The sequence below is a fragment of the Hyposmocoma kahamanoa genome, unplaced genomic scaffold, assembly GCF_003589595.1.
Source record: "Hyposmocoma kahamanoa isolate Upper Pololo Valley unplaced genomic scaffold, ASM358959v1 64, whole genome shotgun sequence".
NCBI lineage: Eukaryota > Metazoa > Arthropoda > Insecta > Lepidoptera > Cosmopterigidae > Hyposmocoma > Hyposmocoma kahamanoa.
In genome coordinates this window covers 9,736,592-9,752,368 of record NW_020653852.1, presented here as the reverse complement: position 1 = coordinate 9,752,368, position 15,777 = coordinate 9,736,592, and the positions used below count along the sequence as shown (strand labels likewise).

The 15,777-nt window shown below is 35.6% G+C and overlaps 1 protein-coding gene across 5 annotated transcripts in view; it reads left to right on the top strand.

The window, feature by feature from the left end:
• The window catches only part of LOC113230652 (protein disabled), a 51,099-nt gene that overhangs the window by 16,312 nt on the left and 19,010 nt on the right, over positions 1–15,777 (top strand). For 3 of the 5 annotated variants that reach the window (XM_026464660.1, XM_026464662.1, XM_026464661.1), the window contains 8 exons: positions 1,307–1,468; positions 5,153–5,347; positions 5,939–6,142; positions 9,039–9,614; positions 10,931–11,152; positions 12,405–12,562; positions 13,604–13,697; positions 13,995–15,033. In XM_026464660.1, coding sequence (XP_026320445.1) covers positions 1,307–1,468; positions 5,153–5,347; positions 5,939–6,142; positions 9,039–9,614; positions 10,931–11,152; positions 12,405–12,562; positions 13,604–13,697; positions 13,995–15,033 — 2,650 coding nt within the window. The remainder of the gene's footprint in view (positions 1–1,306; positions 1,469–5,152; positions 5,348–5,938; positions 6,143–9,038; positions 9,615–10,930; positions 11,153–12,404; positions 12,563–13,603; positions 13,698–13,994; positions 15,034–15,777) is intronic. The other 2 variants (XM_026464664.1, XM_026464665.1) reach the window with 2 other exon arrangements.

The window sequence follows — 15,777 nt, the reverse complement described above, 5'->3', positions numbered from 1 at the left end:
AGTCAGCGCCGTTTCACTGCTATGACAATCATGTTTTGTTTTTTTTTATGCTAAATCTGTATTTGTGTTATATCAGTGAATAAAGTGTTTATCTATCTATCTATCTATCTTAAAGTCGTAGAAAATCATACCTCGAAAATTTTCACGAGTTAAATCCATGGTGATGTAGACAACCAATTTCTAAAATGACACCACTATGTAAAAACAAGTGACAGTCAGATGACGCAAACTGTATTCTACAGCCAAAGAGTTCCATTTTCAAATGTTGTAATTACTTTTTTAAATATTGTTTATGTAATTGGCCGTTTCGGAAACTTATAGTGCGCCCTATATACATTTACAATTCAATTCTCAATTCTCAGTCAATTTAAATATATGTCTGTGACTATAACAATGTACGTATTGTAAGGATACACTCAATTAAGGGCCGGCCTGGCGTAAGAGACCAATTAAAAAAGCACTAGTCATATGTTAAACATGACTTTAATTCGTCAGTGTTGTGTGACAATAAATGTACTTTTATATCATTATCCATATTGTGGGACCTAAATCCAAAATCTGTCGAATCACTATTTTCTAATTATTTAGTGTAGCTTGTTAAAATTCAATGCCCTATAAAAGTACGTACCCCAAATGTTTCCACCGCACTGCGGATAAACTGTTGCCAAAGTTCATTTCCGAATGTGCATTATGATATGTATTGATATGTATAAAAATTGTACATCTGGTTCTTACTCAAAGTCAAATAATTTATTTGCATGGAAGCATATAAAATACAATTAAAGCTACTACATTATTGGAAAGTAATTCATGTGGCGATCTGTAAGGGTAAACAATTCCAATGCATGCATTAAATTATGATGTAATATAGTTAATTTATAATTCATTCAGTAATAACAATAATATTTATAGAATTTTACATTACATTCATTTTAAATTTAGATAGGTAAGTGCATACAAAATAAAAATAGGTATACAATGCAGTAACTAAATGTAAAAGAGATTTCATAGTTAACACAATTTAATTATTATTTAATTTAATTTAATGTATCTTTTATTATTCCACCAAATTTTTGTCACACATGCATCATTTATATTGTAATAGCATTTTTTTTATTAATAATCGTTTACTCTTTGAATTTACTTCAAACTTGTAAAACACACTTGGAGTACTGGCTACAACAGGTTCTATGCCAAATTAATATTGACCTGAATAAAACTTATTTTATAACATTAAGCAAGGTTACTTTGGGCCACTGCGCCACCGAAGTAAGTAAAACTAATTAGCGCTCATAACATTTTACAGGTAGTAATAGCAATGAGGGACTTATTTCAAGTAGTGTTCGAGTTGAAGAAGAAAGAAGTGGAGCTGGCGAAACAGCAGCTGGTGGAAGGCAAGGCGATCTCGAGCAGCAGTATCATCAGACATACAGCCAGTGGCATTATTGAATCCAGCAATAAATCTAAGGTGAGTACGCACTATCAATTGTCGCTAGCTACCGCTTAAAACACTCGTATGAATAATTTTAGTCCTTCTTGTGACCTATTACTATTTATCACGTAAAATGTCATAATATCATGGTAGGTGCACAGAAGGGTATGATAGCCAAGTGTATAGTAGGTACACAAGATTATTTGTAAAATACTAACAACTAACAGGACTATATTACTAACATCATAAACAATAATTTTGTTGCATGAGCGAGCTCTTTTGTATAATGTGCCTTAATGGTGTCGTAATGGTTCCTAAGAGAGTTTCCCTGTCTATAGTTTCGAATTTCCCCATAGGTGACACCCAATGTCGGTTTGTTTTTCATTTAAATTATTTTCGGTATTCATTAATACTGATTACAGCATTACGTAAAGTATGATTGGGTATAATAAACGATTGATATAAAAACTTTCAATCGGTGGTATAATATACATTTTTATATAAATATTCCAGATATACATTCATTGAGTATAATTGCTAATGTATTCACTTAGGCGCGTCAGTTACTTGTAAAACTAAATATATGTTTAATTAAGTATTGTGTTAGTTAATTATTACATCTAATGTTTGTTATACTAAAAGTTTATTATACACAATAAATTATACCTTTTGTTGTTATATCACTTATATTATATTGTTATGCCCAGTGAAAATAGATCATTTGTTGTTATATCAATCATTACACACCCCGATTAATTAGTACTCTACCTCATTACCCAATAACTCAATGACTGTAAAGATTCACGGGTGATGTAGTACAAGATGCGTCAAAACATTCATGTCAATGTCAATAAAGCGCGTCAGCCCTGCACACCAATGGCCATGTTTTGACATTCACGATTTGCCTACTATAACATTCAGTCATCCATTACGCACACTCCTAATTGGGTATAGTGAATTTGTTTTAGTACTCGAGTGTTCTATATCTAAAATGAATTTGCTGCTTCATTCGAAATCTATAAGGAAACTTAGAGAATATTGTGTGTTTTTTTAAACGATCTTGTTTTTAGGTCCAAGAAACGGATTAAAAACTAAGTTTATAGTTTTCTTATAAATTGTTTCGAAATTCGAATCGAACATTCTATTGACGCACCTACAGTACCGGCACGCTATGATGGCTATTTTGACAGATTACAATAGTGAGGTCAAATCTGTATTCATTATCGAAAAAAATATAGTCAAATGCGAGGCGCATCTATAAGTTTTTAGATTTATAACTAGTATTGCAAAGGGTAGCTGATTAAAAAGTTTGCTTAAAACGAAAATAAAAATGTTTACTTAATATATCGTCAATTCGAAACTGTTTTGTTTTGCATTGAGCTTTGTCGCGAGTTTGCCGGTGGTAGAAGTTGTGCTGGACCGCAATTATGTAAGTGACTATCGTATTAGATATAATTTTTTTAAATTTCGAATATCGAGAAACAAATGCCAAGTTGTATCGTAAAATTATACATACTTACGTATGTATTATTTTACTGCACGTCACTATTGACCACAATGTATATCAATTAGCTCCTTCAACATAATTACGAGTTAATACGAAACTTGATGAGGGACAAACATCAAAACGGCCATCATAGGGTGCCGGTACAATATACGCTTGTCTTCCCTAAATGCAATTAGACCTCAATCACGAGTGTACGAGGGCTTGGAAAATACGTGATTAAATTACGTGGTTAAATAAAAGCTTTTTTCGGAATTTATTTTTATTTCTTAATTTAGAACTTCTTACTAAGAAACTGAAGTTACTTTTTTAAAACTAACGCGAAAATGACATAAATTAGAAATAAAAAAGTTGAGGTCTATGTATTTTTAAAGATGGAGAAAATGGAATTACGAGTTTTCCGTTTCACATCTGCAACCGCAACATCAAAACTTGTCGAAATACGGTACGAACCCGTAGATTTATCCCTATCTGACCTTTATATCTTCCCAAATATGAAGAAATGGCTCGGTGGAGAAAGATTCACATCAAATAAGGAAATGATAACTGAAACAGACGCCTATGTTTTTCAGAGTGTGACGAAAAAAAATGTTTTTGATAGATTGAAGTTGGAATATCGCTGATCGAGGTCTGCAGAGTTTAAAAGGAGATTACGTATAAAAATTGACCATAATTTAAAAAATCAAAGTTTTTTTTCTTCTCAAATTCACGGATTTACTAAACCTCGTATGTTATATAATAGCCGGCAATGTGATGAAATTGAAACTTTGCAAAGCATTGCTCAGTGGGATATTAAGACATTAAATCAGAATAGAACACACTCATTTATTTCTCAATTATATTATCAATGTCACATTATTACAATTTATAATATAATGTCAAGGGATAATAATATGATCGCCACTAATGACAACAATAATAATGAATGTCAAATAAAACGGTATAACTAAAAAAGCCGTGATTGCCTAATAGTTTGTCCTACCGCCTCTCAAGCAGAGGCCATGGATTCGAATCCAGAAGCTCGCACTTATTAAGTTTCTCGGAATTTATGTGCGAAATTTAATTTGAAATTCATCATGAGCTTTTCGATCAAAGAAAACATCGTGATGAAACCTGCACGTCGAAGAAGGTTCACAACCCTCGTGAAACGTGTGAAGTCCCCAACCCCCATTGGGTCAGCATGGCGGACTACGGCTTAAACCCTCGCCTGTGAGGCGACCCGTAAACATGTAGAGCTGCTTGTGAAAGAGTTCATGTAGGAAAGTATCTCACCAATTTCTCCCGCCAAGCAGTAATGTGAGCATTATTGCATTCCGGTTTTAAACAGTAAGAGTGAGTGAAATTACAGGCACATGGGACTTGTCAACTTATGTGTCAGGGTAACAGGCGCAGTGGCAGTGTCCCTCAGATATTTGCAATTGAAAGCTCTGAGTGACACTGCAACTGTTATGGACAGGCGTGTAGCTTACCATCAAGCGTACGACTTATTCTTCTCGTCGATTCTTCTCGATGAACCAAAAAATATTAATAAACACAAAATATTGCTGAAATTCAACGACGTCAAATAAATCAAATTACGATTCCTTCGAAGAATTCCTTCGAAATTCCTCTGCTCTTTAGAATTCATTATCCAATAAAATTAGGATAACATCCATAGTTAAGAATAGCGTGGGCGTCTCTCCTTCCTATCTCCTTAAAAGGATACGTGGCTAACAGTGGGGCGTATAATATAATAATAATAACGCACACACTCAACATAGCCCTGCACTAGTGAAACCTTTTGTCGCGGATGCCATGGTCACACACAAAGACAACCACAAATTACACCCAAACTCACGAGGGAATAAATGTAGGCTATACAAATATTTCGTCCGGCCCGGGAATCGAACCTGGGACCTGTGCGTGGAAGTCCGGCACGGTAACCGTTCAGCCAGTCAGTCAATAATGTTGACATAGTTTAGTAGGGTTAAAGTTGTTTTTAACAACCCCACGAATTGTCTGGTCTCAAACTAGGGAATTCCCTATACTATGAGTACCAGAGCAACGGAATCTGGACCACCCTTACCAAAACCAATTTAGATAAGTTCATTTCCCAAATTGGTTCTACACCGGGAATCGAACCTGGAACCTCCGCATCCAGCGCCCATAGTGGAAACCGTTGGACCACCGAGTTTGTCATACCAGCTGAAAAAATATGTATTTTAATCTTTCTTTAGAGCATTACGTCAACTGGTGAGACAAGTTCATCCACAACAAAAAACGTAGAAACGGGCGCTGAGGGAGGCGTAGCGGAACTTGTCGATTTGGAACAAGAACTAAGCTCGTTGAGGAGAGGGCTCACGCAAGTCGAGGGCCTAACGCCTTCGACGGATCCTTTTGGAGATTCCTTCATAGTTCCGCCACAATCACAGGTATAATTACTACATGAACAGTGTTAACTATAGGTTATAATGATTAAAATTGTGATTATCAAAGTTGCATCATCTCACTGGTAGAAAATGACTGAGGACTAAAGGCTGATAAAGGCCATGAAACCAAACACGTCCCAACTCAAAATTGTGGAATTGAGAAGACACGATTTGAAAGTTCAAAAAATTTCTCAACCAAAACCATAAATATATATTATAATAATTTATAGATGAATAACTAAATATCATATATAAATAAAAATAATCCATTATTCGCATTAAGATCCAATCTGTATTTTTTTCGAATCGTGTTGTCTCCATTCCATAATTTTGAGTTACGACAGTATTTGGTTTCGCGACATATAGACCATTCCTCGTTGCGATCGATCGTCACAATAATCGTATTGATCCGCTACTCCCCTGGCGTTCAAGTTAATCCTTAACGACCTAAAGATACTCGGTTCGCCGTTTCGAACAATCTGAAACGTCGCGTCGTGAAGACAAATCGTCCCGTATATTGTGGCCTTAAAATCTTAGAGATGGTATTACCGCCAGTGATACGACTATTCTTGACGTCTCTGACATTTATTTCAGAAGGGCCTTCTACCCCCTCCTCCGTCAGGCTCTTCAACACGAGGTCGCAACACTCCATCCTCCCGCGTCTTCAGTCCAAACAAGCAACCGAGTCTCGCGACTTTCGACCTAAGCGCGGTCGCCGCAGACTTCGACACCGCGCCGTCAACGTCACAGCCGTCTTCGTTTTCAATGTTGGATAAATTTCACGCAGATGAACCTTCGGTAAGTGGAGTTTGGTTACTTTGTTGTATGTATATGTGATATATGTCCCGCATGCGTTGATTCAGGTTGCTCGTTGTTAGTAGATATCGGAACGGACCGAGTATATTTACTTAATAGGTGATATACATACAGTGGATAATACGTCCTTCTGAAATCCCTGAAAGATTAAAAATAAAGGCGAAAAATCAGAACAAAACAGTTCTATTTTTACTATTTTCACGATAATTATCTTAATAAATATATGAACTGGAACGACAAAATGCTACCGCTAGAAAAGATGTGCCATAGCATGGCATGTTTGTATCCGAGACGTATTCAAACCTGTCAAATGTCAATTTAAAAGCCCCAAACCAAATCCTTTTGCCAGATATTTTTTTTTCATATTTATTTCGTTTTCTCACTGTTTGTCCTTTTTGGTCAAAAACTAAAGAGACAAAACTATGAATCAGCTTGGATAATTATCGGATGTATATTGGATAATTATCATGAAAATTATTTGTTTATTTATTTAAATTTATTGTACAATACAAATGGCGGACTTAATACCATAAGGCATTCTCTACTAGTCAACCATTGGGCCAAACAGAAAAAAAACAATAGGTCGGTACTACACTTATACAAGAAGCACAATATACTAGAAGCTAATCGATAATTTGTACGGTATAAAATAAATAAGATAATATAAACATACTTATTATACATACATAATAAATTTACATATATATTATAATAATACATGATGATAATAATATGTGCCCAAAGCAACATTATATTTATAGATTCTTGGTTTTGACAATACAATGTCAAACCGATCCTTACGCAATATACGCTTGAAAGATAGTTTGGTCTGAGCTTGTCATACATGGAGCGATTTATCAATAGAACAATTATCAAAGTAAATGTCTTAAAAATGTTAAACACTGTTTACGATTACAAAACTTTACAATTACATACACTACCCTAGTGAAGTAATTGCCAATTATATATCAAAAATATGGAACTTAATACAATAACTCCGAAATATCAAGTGAAGGTACCATGATTATAAAATTAATATTACTTCTTTAAGTAAATATACCAAATCTGGTTTCTGTTTATTACAGATCTAGTTAAAACAATCGATCGAAACCAGGTTTGAAATATTGACTGTAATGATTATTATGATGTTTTATTACAGTAATGTTAATTTATTTTTTTTATGAAAGTTTTTTACTCCATTAGTTTGTACTCCATTATTAATACGAAGATCGAACACAAAGAAAAATTCCTTCGATCTGCCAGGTCTCGAAACTGCGTCTGCTCCATACCAAATTATTTTAAATAAATTATAAAAGTTTTAAATATTTTTTACAAATATGCAAACACTACTACGCTAATAAGAATTGCCATTTTCCATATAATTATTCACCCGTACCATCTGCATTACCGGTTTATTATTTTGGTTGTATCTGTGGTATCAGTTCATCCTTCGCTATGTCATTCATTACATTGGCACATTTGATTGGAATATTCATTCATCGCATAATGCATTCCAATACTTCCATGTGTATTTTTCGCAACCAATAAAGTTCCTATTGTAACATGAACTTACATTTGAAGGTCGATTTACTTTTTTATTTAAATAAAATCTTATCATAAATAATAAATAAACTCATATCATCAATTCCAACTTGAATCAACGCAAAGTAACAAAAGTAGCGTAGTATTTCATTAATTCATTTCTTAAAAGTGACATACTTTTCTCCACTGCAATCCAAAGCACCGAGGTTTGCTTTTGTGTCGCCTCTGGAACTACAGCTAGCATTGTTCGATGCGTTTGAAGTTGCGTTTCAACTTTCGCTGTTCGTTTCTTTTTGTAAAGTAATGACCAGTTAACTTTGAAACTCATTTTTTGCGGTGTACCAATAAACCTTGTCAAGTTTTTATTGAGTCGCCATGGTTCAAGTTATAAGTATATTTTATTGCATTAAGGCCCCATATACGAACGATTCCTCGTTTCGATGGATCGTCGCGATAATCGCATCGATCTATCGCTACTCTCTTCGTACTCAAGGTAATCGTTAACGACATAAACATACACTGTCGATTCGTCGTTTCGATCAGTCTGAGATGACGGATCGCAAAGATAAATGTAAACATACACTATCTTCAATATCGTGAAGACAAATCGTCTCATATATGGGGGCCTTTAATGAGCTCCAACACCGTACGCATCTGCTTGATATTGCAGCCCTAATGGTCAATGTGTAACGCAAAACGTGGAAAACCTGCATGGCTAAGTATTTATAGTTATTGACTACAATATTATGAACAAATTTCAAATATCTCTCACGTAAACGTGCCACCTCTCGGTTAAAGACAGACAACTTGACAAGTTAAGTAGCGAGCTTAATAGATGGCGCTAGTAATAACTTTGCAATATTATCAATATTCGTTTTTAAAAATAGGGAAAAAAGATTTCTTTAAAATAAAAGGGTCCTTATATGTTATGTAAATAATTCATTAAATCGATAAAACACATTTATTTTCATGAGGTATTGGTCGACGTATTTGACAATTAATCGTGTTGATGACGTTGACTAAATAAAAATATCTTGATAAGTAAAAGTCTGGAATAATTTATTGTTTCTTTTTAGCTTCGGAAAGTGACGCAAGTTTGCCAGCCCTTTTCTTCAAAGCATGTGTCTTCAAAATCCTATTGGCTTTTGCTTGATCGATCTATAAAATGTTTCGTTTTGCGTCTAAAACTAAATTTCTGTAGTTTGTATTGTTACATCACATAGTGTAGAGGCAACGGCTAACATTTTATGGAAAGCTCAGTAGTGCCCCTGTGACCGTCTTGGCCTTCGATGTACCTAGAGAAATCTCATAAAAAAAGTGAAACCTGTGTTTACAGGTACAGTCGGGCGAGTCGACGTTAAGTTACGACGTATTCACCGAGCTTGACCCGCTCGGCACCGGCAGGAGTAAACCTTACGTTGACAAAAAACTCTTCTTTCAGGAGCTCAAAAATCCGCCAAAGAAAGTTCTCAAAGACCTCGTACCCACAACACAAACTACGTCTTTACTGTCAGAGATATTACCAGAGCCTAAGGTTACGACTGCCAGTGCGACAGATTACGGGGCTTCCACAACAATGACGTCACTGTCTCGACATTCAGGCGGAACCGTGTCTATAGCAAAGCCTAGCTCGTATACGTCAAATAACTTCTTCTCTTCGGACCCATTCGCAGAGACAGATCCATTCGATAACACCGATCCGTTTTCGGACTCGTTTAAAGATGATCCTTTCACGAGTATGGCGGAGTTTCCAAAGTCTCTACGTACTGAGCAATTGAAGAATAAGTTGAGCAGAGAACTGGATAAGGTGGAGAAGGAACTCAGTATGGATGGGAAGAATGTGTTCAATGGGCCGCTGCAAGTCAGCTTACCTCCGGAGCCGGTGCCTAAGTCGCCTAGATTGCAGAGAATGGTAGGTTTGTTTTATTATTTTGAATAGGTGTGTAAAGTGTCTTAAAAATGGATGCTGATTAGCAAGAATGTGTTAATCCACAAAAACTCGAAAATTGAGTATTAATGCCAAATTGTAGCTTATCATCTCGTCTACATTTTACACTACATAAACCAAGTGATTTGAAACCTCCAAATTAAAAAAAGAATGTAAAAACAGTTAACATAAATCCATTAGCCACAACCACGAAAAAAAGCTTTAAGTGCCATTTTCTCAAAATTATGATCATGTTGGTTGACTCGTCATTTCTTATTTATTAGCATCCTAATTTTTAATCTAACGCTCATTTAATATGATTTTATTTAGCATAAACTGTTTTAACCGACTTCAAAAAAGGAGGAGGTTCTCAATTCGACTGTATTTTTTTTTTGTATGTATTACGCGATTACTCGTTTGTGAACTGATTTTGATTATTCTTTATTGGAAATGTTATTGAAAAGAGGATACCTCAGTATTGGTCCCATTTCAATTTGAAGAAAATATTCCACCTCTAAGGGTGGCAAACTAGGGGATGAATCCGGTGCGATACCGGCACTTTCCGGCTGCCGATTTCAATAAAACTTGACAAATAGGTGTAATTCCACGAACTTTTGAGGTTGGTTTTTTTTTGTTAAAAAGTTATTATTATTCATGTAACAGTTCATTCATTGCATCATTCAATACATTCAAAAATGGAATTTTTGATAACAATCATTAGCTCTAACACTCGTTTTAAATAACAATTATAAGTTATAAACCTTAGTTTATATAAACCTATTTAAGGACGCACATATCTGTAAATTTGACCTGTATACATACATTTTAACACCATTTATTTTAACTAAAGCCAAGAAACAAAAAACTTTTCCACTTTGACGTTTTAATAAAATCCTAATTTATAATTATAAATTTTACCGACAACATATTCGAAAACGCAAATAAATTCGCTTCTGGCATTCCATGCCCCTGCCGCGACACAAATATTCTTGTAAAATGTGAATTTTAAAAATTATAACATACGAGAATTATATGGAGTTAGGATAAAGGATGTGTATTTAGTCCAAGTGAAAATTATATTAAATAAGCATTCTATCCATTACAATCTTGTTCTATCTATTAAAATTGTTATATCTATACAATTAGTTTATTTGATTTTAATCCAAATGGGGCGCACCCAATTTGGAATTTCGTGCCATACTATACATAACATGTTAAATATACTCTCTCTAAGTCTTTTCTAAATCTAAATCTTTAGTATCATTCCAATTAATAACTTAATTTATCCAAAATCATTCCAGAACATAGACACAAGCGGGATAAGCACACTAATAAGGCAGCGTCCCCAGGCAAGTTCCAAAGAGAACACATCACCACCGCCGCCCTTACCTCCGAAGAAGATAGCTGATATTGTCATCGCTAGACCACCGCCTCGGCCACCACATGACCATGAACTGGATCATGAGGACATTTCAGATACTAAGCCTCCTTTACCTCGTCCGGCTAGAAAAAAAGAACCTATGGTGAGTCAAAAGATGGTTTCAAAACAGTCTTTAAATGTACCTTTTAGTTTCTGCTAATGAACTTTATGTATTTATTGAACACAAGGTGAGCAAAAGTGGACTTATATCTAAACGAGATCTCTTCCAGCTAACCCAAACAACAACGTGCAAAAGAGAATGAGAGCGAAATATAATAAACTACGTAAATAAAAAATTCAAAAAAATTAATTTTTATTGAATTTAAATACAGTTAATAGCGACATCTCTAGCTAGCTGCAAAGGCATCTAACTGGGTGACGAAATACTTTCATAGAATTCTCATAGATGGCGCTACGGCTAAAAAGTCGTTGAAAAACCAAATACAAAGACACAAATTCGTGAAGTCCGCTGGTTCGTTCCGTGGCTTGGTATAGCGTCTGTAGTCATTATTAAAAAAAAATTACCGGTACTTACATGAGTATTATAAATAAATAGATAATATAACGTATATTAATATACATACACATTTTATTACCGTGGTAATGCGGCTGCATAATCGTAAAATCGGTTGACTCACTAAAAAGTACAATACAATACAAATATTCTTTATTGCACACAAGAACTAATACAAAATATAAAACAAAAGACAATTAAAACAGGCGACTTATTACTTATTGCAATTTTCGACAGGCATTTTCCGGGTTACAGGCTAAAGATAATTATTAATTAAGGTTTCAATAAATGCTCCTAAATACGAATTTAATAATTTTATTTCTTGAATAAAATAAATAAATAAAAAAATAATAAATAAATTAAAATAAATATATAAAAAATACATGAATTATAACCATTGGAGAAAGAATACAGGAGTATACAGTACAAAAATAACACTTAATCAAAAACAGAGTATGGTTGAGATTTATAAAACGAACTAAGCAGAAATGACAAGCTGAGCAAGGTTCTCTTATGTCCAAAAGAACTTTGCTTAAGTCTAAGCAAGTTTAATTTAATTTCCTCCTTATACTTAGGCAGAGTTCGTTTTGTAACAATCTTGCTAAGCTCGTCTTTGCTTAATTGAAGTCAAAGTTCGTTTTATAAATCTGAGCCTAAGAATAGGAGAAAAAAATAACTATAGTATAAGGTTTGAACAAAGTTTCAAAAGACTCTACAGCTTTAGCGGGTCTGATATTAAAAAGTAGTATTAGATTGTATAAATCAGTACAGAGTACTGAAAAAACCGACCTCAAAAATCTCCTCCTTTTTTTAAAGTCGCTTAATATAATGGCTATTACAGGCGGACCGCAGCACAAAGCCTCGTCTGTCATCAGCGGCCACGAACAGCAGCGAGGAGGAGTATCTAACTCCGGTGCCACCGCCATTACCAGCCGCGCGCCGATTTGACATCACGCTTAGTCAGTTGCTGGTGCTCACCATGCCTGAACTTGCGGCCAGGTCAGTGTACTACGTCATGTACACGAGTGCGTCTATCAACAAATACTGCGACAAGTAAATAAATTTGCACATGGTTAGAAAGCCATATGTAACGATAAATATTTGTTTCTTATACTTTAATAAGCGTAGGTATAGTGAACAAATAAAGAAGAAGGTCAAATTGAGAAGCTATAAAGAGGTCAAGGACCTGGCTATGAACCGTAAGGAGTAGAAGACGCTACACCGACAAGAGCCTGGCTCTTAATTACGATAAAAAATAAAGAACAAATTCCTATTTTTTTAGAAGGAGATGACAGACCTACGCTTTGGAACATTACTATGGCAATACTTAAACTTGTATTAATTACCAATATTTTTTTTGTTGGATGTTTTATATACTCCACTGGTTTGTTATAATTATTATTGATACAAAGATAAAAAAACACGAAAGTTTAATTCCTTTGATCCGACTGGACTCGAACCAGTGTCTGTTGCCTTATCGTGGCTACCGCTCTTACAACCTTATTTTACTACCTTACCATTTACTACCCTACCATTGTATTACCTTAGTATGCGAATCGCCACTTATAGACTCGGAATCTGCTTGAGCCGGTCAGAAAAGGCGCATGTCTTTTTTACTCGTTTTTTATGATACTACGTAACGACACGAACAAGTCGTGCTCCTGGTAGTAACTGACACGCCTGTCCATAACAGTTGCAGTGCCACTCAGAGCCTTAAATCGCTAAGATCTGAGGGGCGTTGCCTCTGTACCCGTCACCCTGAGACATTAGTTAACAAATCTCATATGCCTATAATTTCACCAGCACCCTTACCCTTCAAAACCGGAACGCAGTACTACTCACAATACCGCTTGGTGGCAGAAATAGGTGGTAGTACTTCTCTGAATGAACTTCTACTAGGAACTCTACTGCAAATATCTTATTGCATTCGCATACAGATTTTTCTGATGGCTCAAGCCGATTCCGGTTCAATAAGTGTGGTGACTCCTTAATACGACTTCACTACTTTGCTGAGATATATAATGATGTATATTTTTACAGATTGCGAGTGCCCGAGGCAACATTGTCGTCAATGACTTTGCCACAACTCACTGAATATTTAAGGTCATATTTGGCGGCGGACAATGAAAGAGCGGTAATTATATTTCAAAACGTACAACTTTAGTTCTACAGCTTTTGGAAATTCCTCAAAATATTTTTCACGACGTATACAAAACGGCTCAGTCGCAGAATATCCACTTCGCAAAATGTCTACCGGACGCAAAACGTCCATTTTTCAGAATGTCTCGGACCAGTATTTGTGTGAATTTAAATTCCTATTCCTATGTGTAACGATCGCGAAAACCTAAAAACTCGAAACCCCCGTCAGTGTTGGCACATTATTAGGTAGTTTGTCCTTATCCTTTTCAAGATTTATTTTGTCACTCCACAGCACATTCACATAGAACCTTCCTTAAGGAGACCCGAAAAAGAAAAGTTGCTATCTTCAATATTGCCATCTACAACTATAACATCAGGAACTACGTTATCATCAACGGTAACGCTACCATCAAAGGGACCTCAATCAAGGGGAAAATTACAATCAACGTTAACAGACAAATTATCGACAGCGTCAACTGCCCCGATAACTGATTTCAAGCCTCAATTTGAAGACAACTTCGCGCCCCCTTCCACAGAAAGTGGAGAATCGTTCGTGGCCAATTTTGACGATTTCGACAAGAAAGCTAATCCTTCTTACGATAGATATGCTGCATTTAGAGAAATACAAGAACAAGAATTGAAATCTAAATCTATCTTAGACCCTTTAGAAAACCTTAAAGACGAACAAAAGCAAGATTCGGACGAAAAGGAGGAATTAACAGCAATAAATAACATAATAAAAGCAAATCAAGAGAAAGAAGAAAACATAGAACTTTCTAGAAGCCCTTTAAAATCGTTAGACGAATTAACACTTGATTCATTTAATATGTTCAGAAACTCTGTCAGTCCAAAACCTTCGCAGATTGATGCGAAAATTGAAGATATAAAATCAGTTATGATGAATTTGCAAATTGAGAAAAGTCGACGTAGTGTATCTCCTAGGGAAAATAACGTAGAACATAAAAAGGAAGACTCTAACGATAGATATGCAGCATTGCGAGAGATAACCATAACAGAACCTCCACAGGATGAATTCGAATCTTTGCCGCCTGAAGGTCCGAAAGAGAGAAAGAGAAGTGATGAAAAGTCCGACGGTTTTGATAATTCAGATTTCTTCGACTGCATAGATAATAGTTCTCTTTCTTTCTCGCACGTAGAAGATGCGTTTAGGAAAAGTCCTGGGGTGAAAGAGAGAGAAGAAGTAAAGATTGAAGAGAAGAAGGAAGCGCCTATAGAACCACCTCCGGTGCGCGAGATGCCGCCGCCGCCTGCAAGGTTGTCGACGGGGTCTATTAGCGATGTTGCTAGTGGATCGTCGCCTGATACTAAAGGTATGGTCGCCCAATTAAAGTTTAATATCTTTTTCATTTATCCTTAACTTAGGTATTGTATTCTTATTTCTCTTCATACAATGGCTTATTTTAACCATGGCTTTTCTCATAAAAAAAGCCATGGCAAGCCATAATATAAAGATATTTTAACTTCTTTTGTCCAAAATACTTCTTATTCTTCTAACTAATAGTATAGCACATACACGCCTATAACGAGTCTTGACAAAGTATTTAAACACAAAGAAAAACTCCTTGGAGTCTGTAGCAGTAGAGCTCCTTGTGAAAGAGTTCGTCCACGGAAGTACTACCTATTTCTGCTGCCAAGCAGTATTGTGAACATTACTGCGTTCCAGTTTGGAAGAGTAAGGGTGCTGGTGAAATTTCAGGCACATGGGACTTGTCAAATTATGTCTCAGGGTGACGGGCGCAGTGGCAGTGCCCCTAAGATCTTTGTGATTTAAACCTCTGAGTGGCACTGCAACTGTCATGGATAGGCGTGTCGCTTACCACGTGTTGTATGACTTGATTCGTCAAGTCACTTGGTATTATTAAAAAAAAAACAACGTCTGTTGCCTCACCGTGGCTACCACTCTAATCTACAGGTCGTGAGCTACAGGTCGAGTTAGTAAATCTTTCGAGTTTCGCTATGTGTCTGTTGCTTTGCTATGTGCCTGCTGTCCTTGTGTGCTGACCTTTGCATTAGGTTTAAACCATAGATTTAATATTATGTAAGTACTTAATACG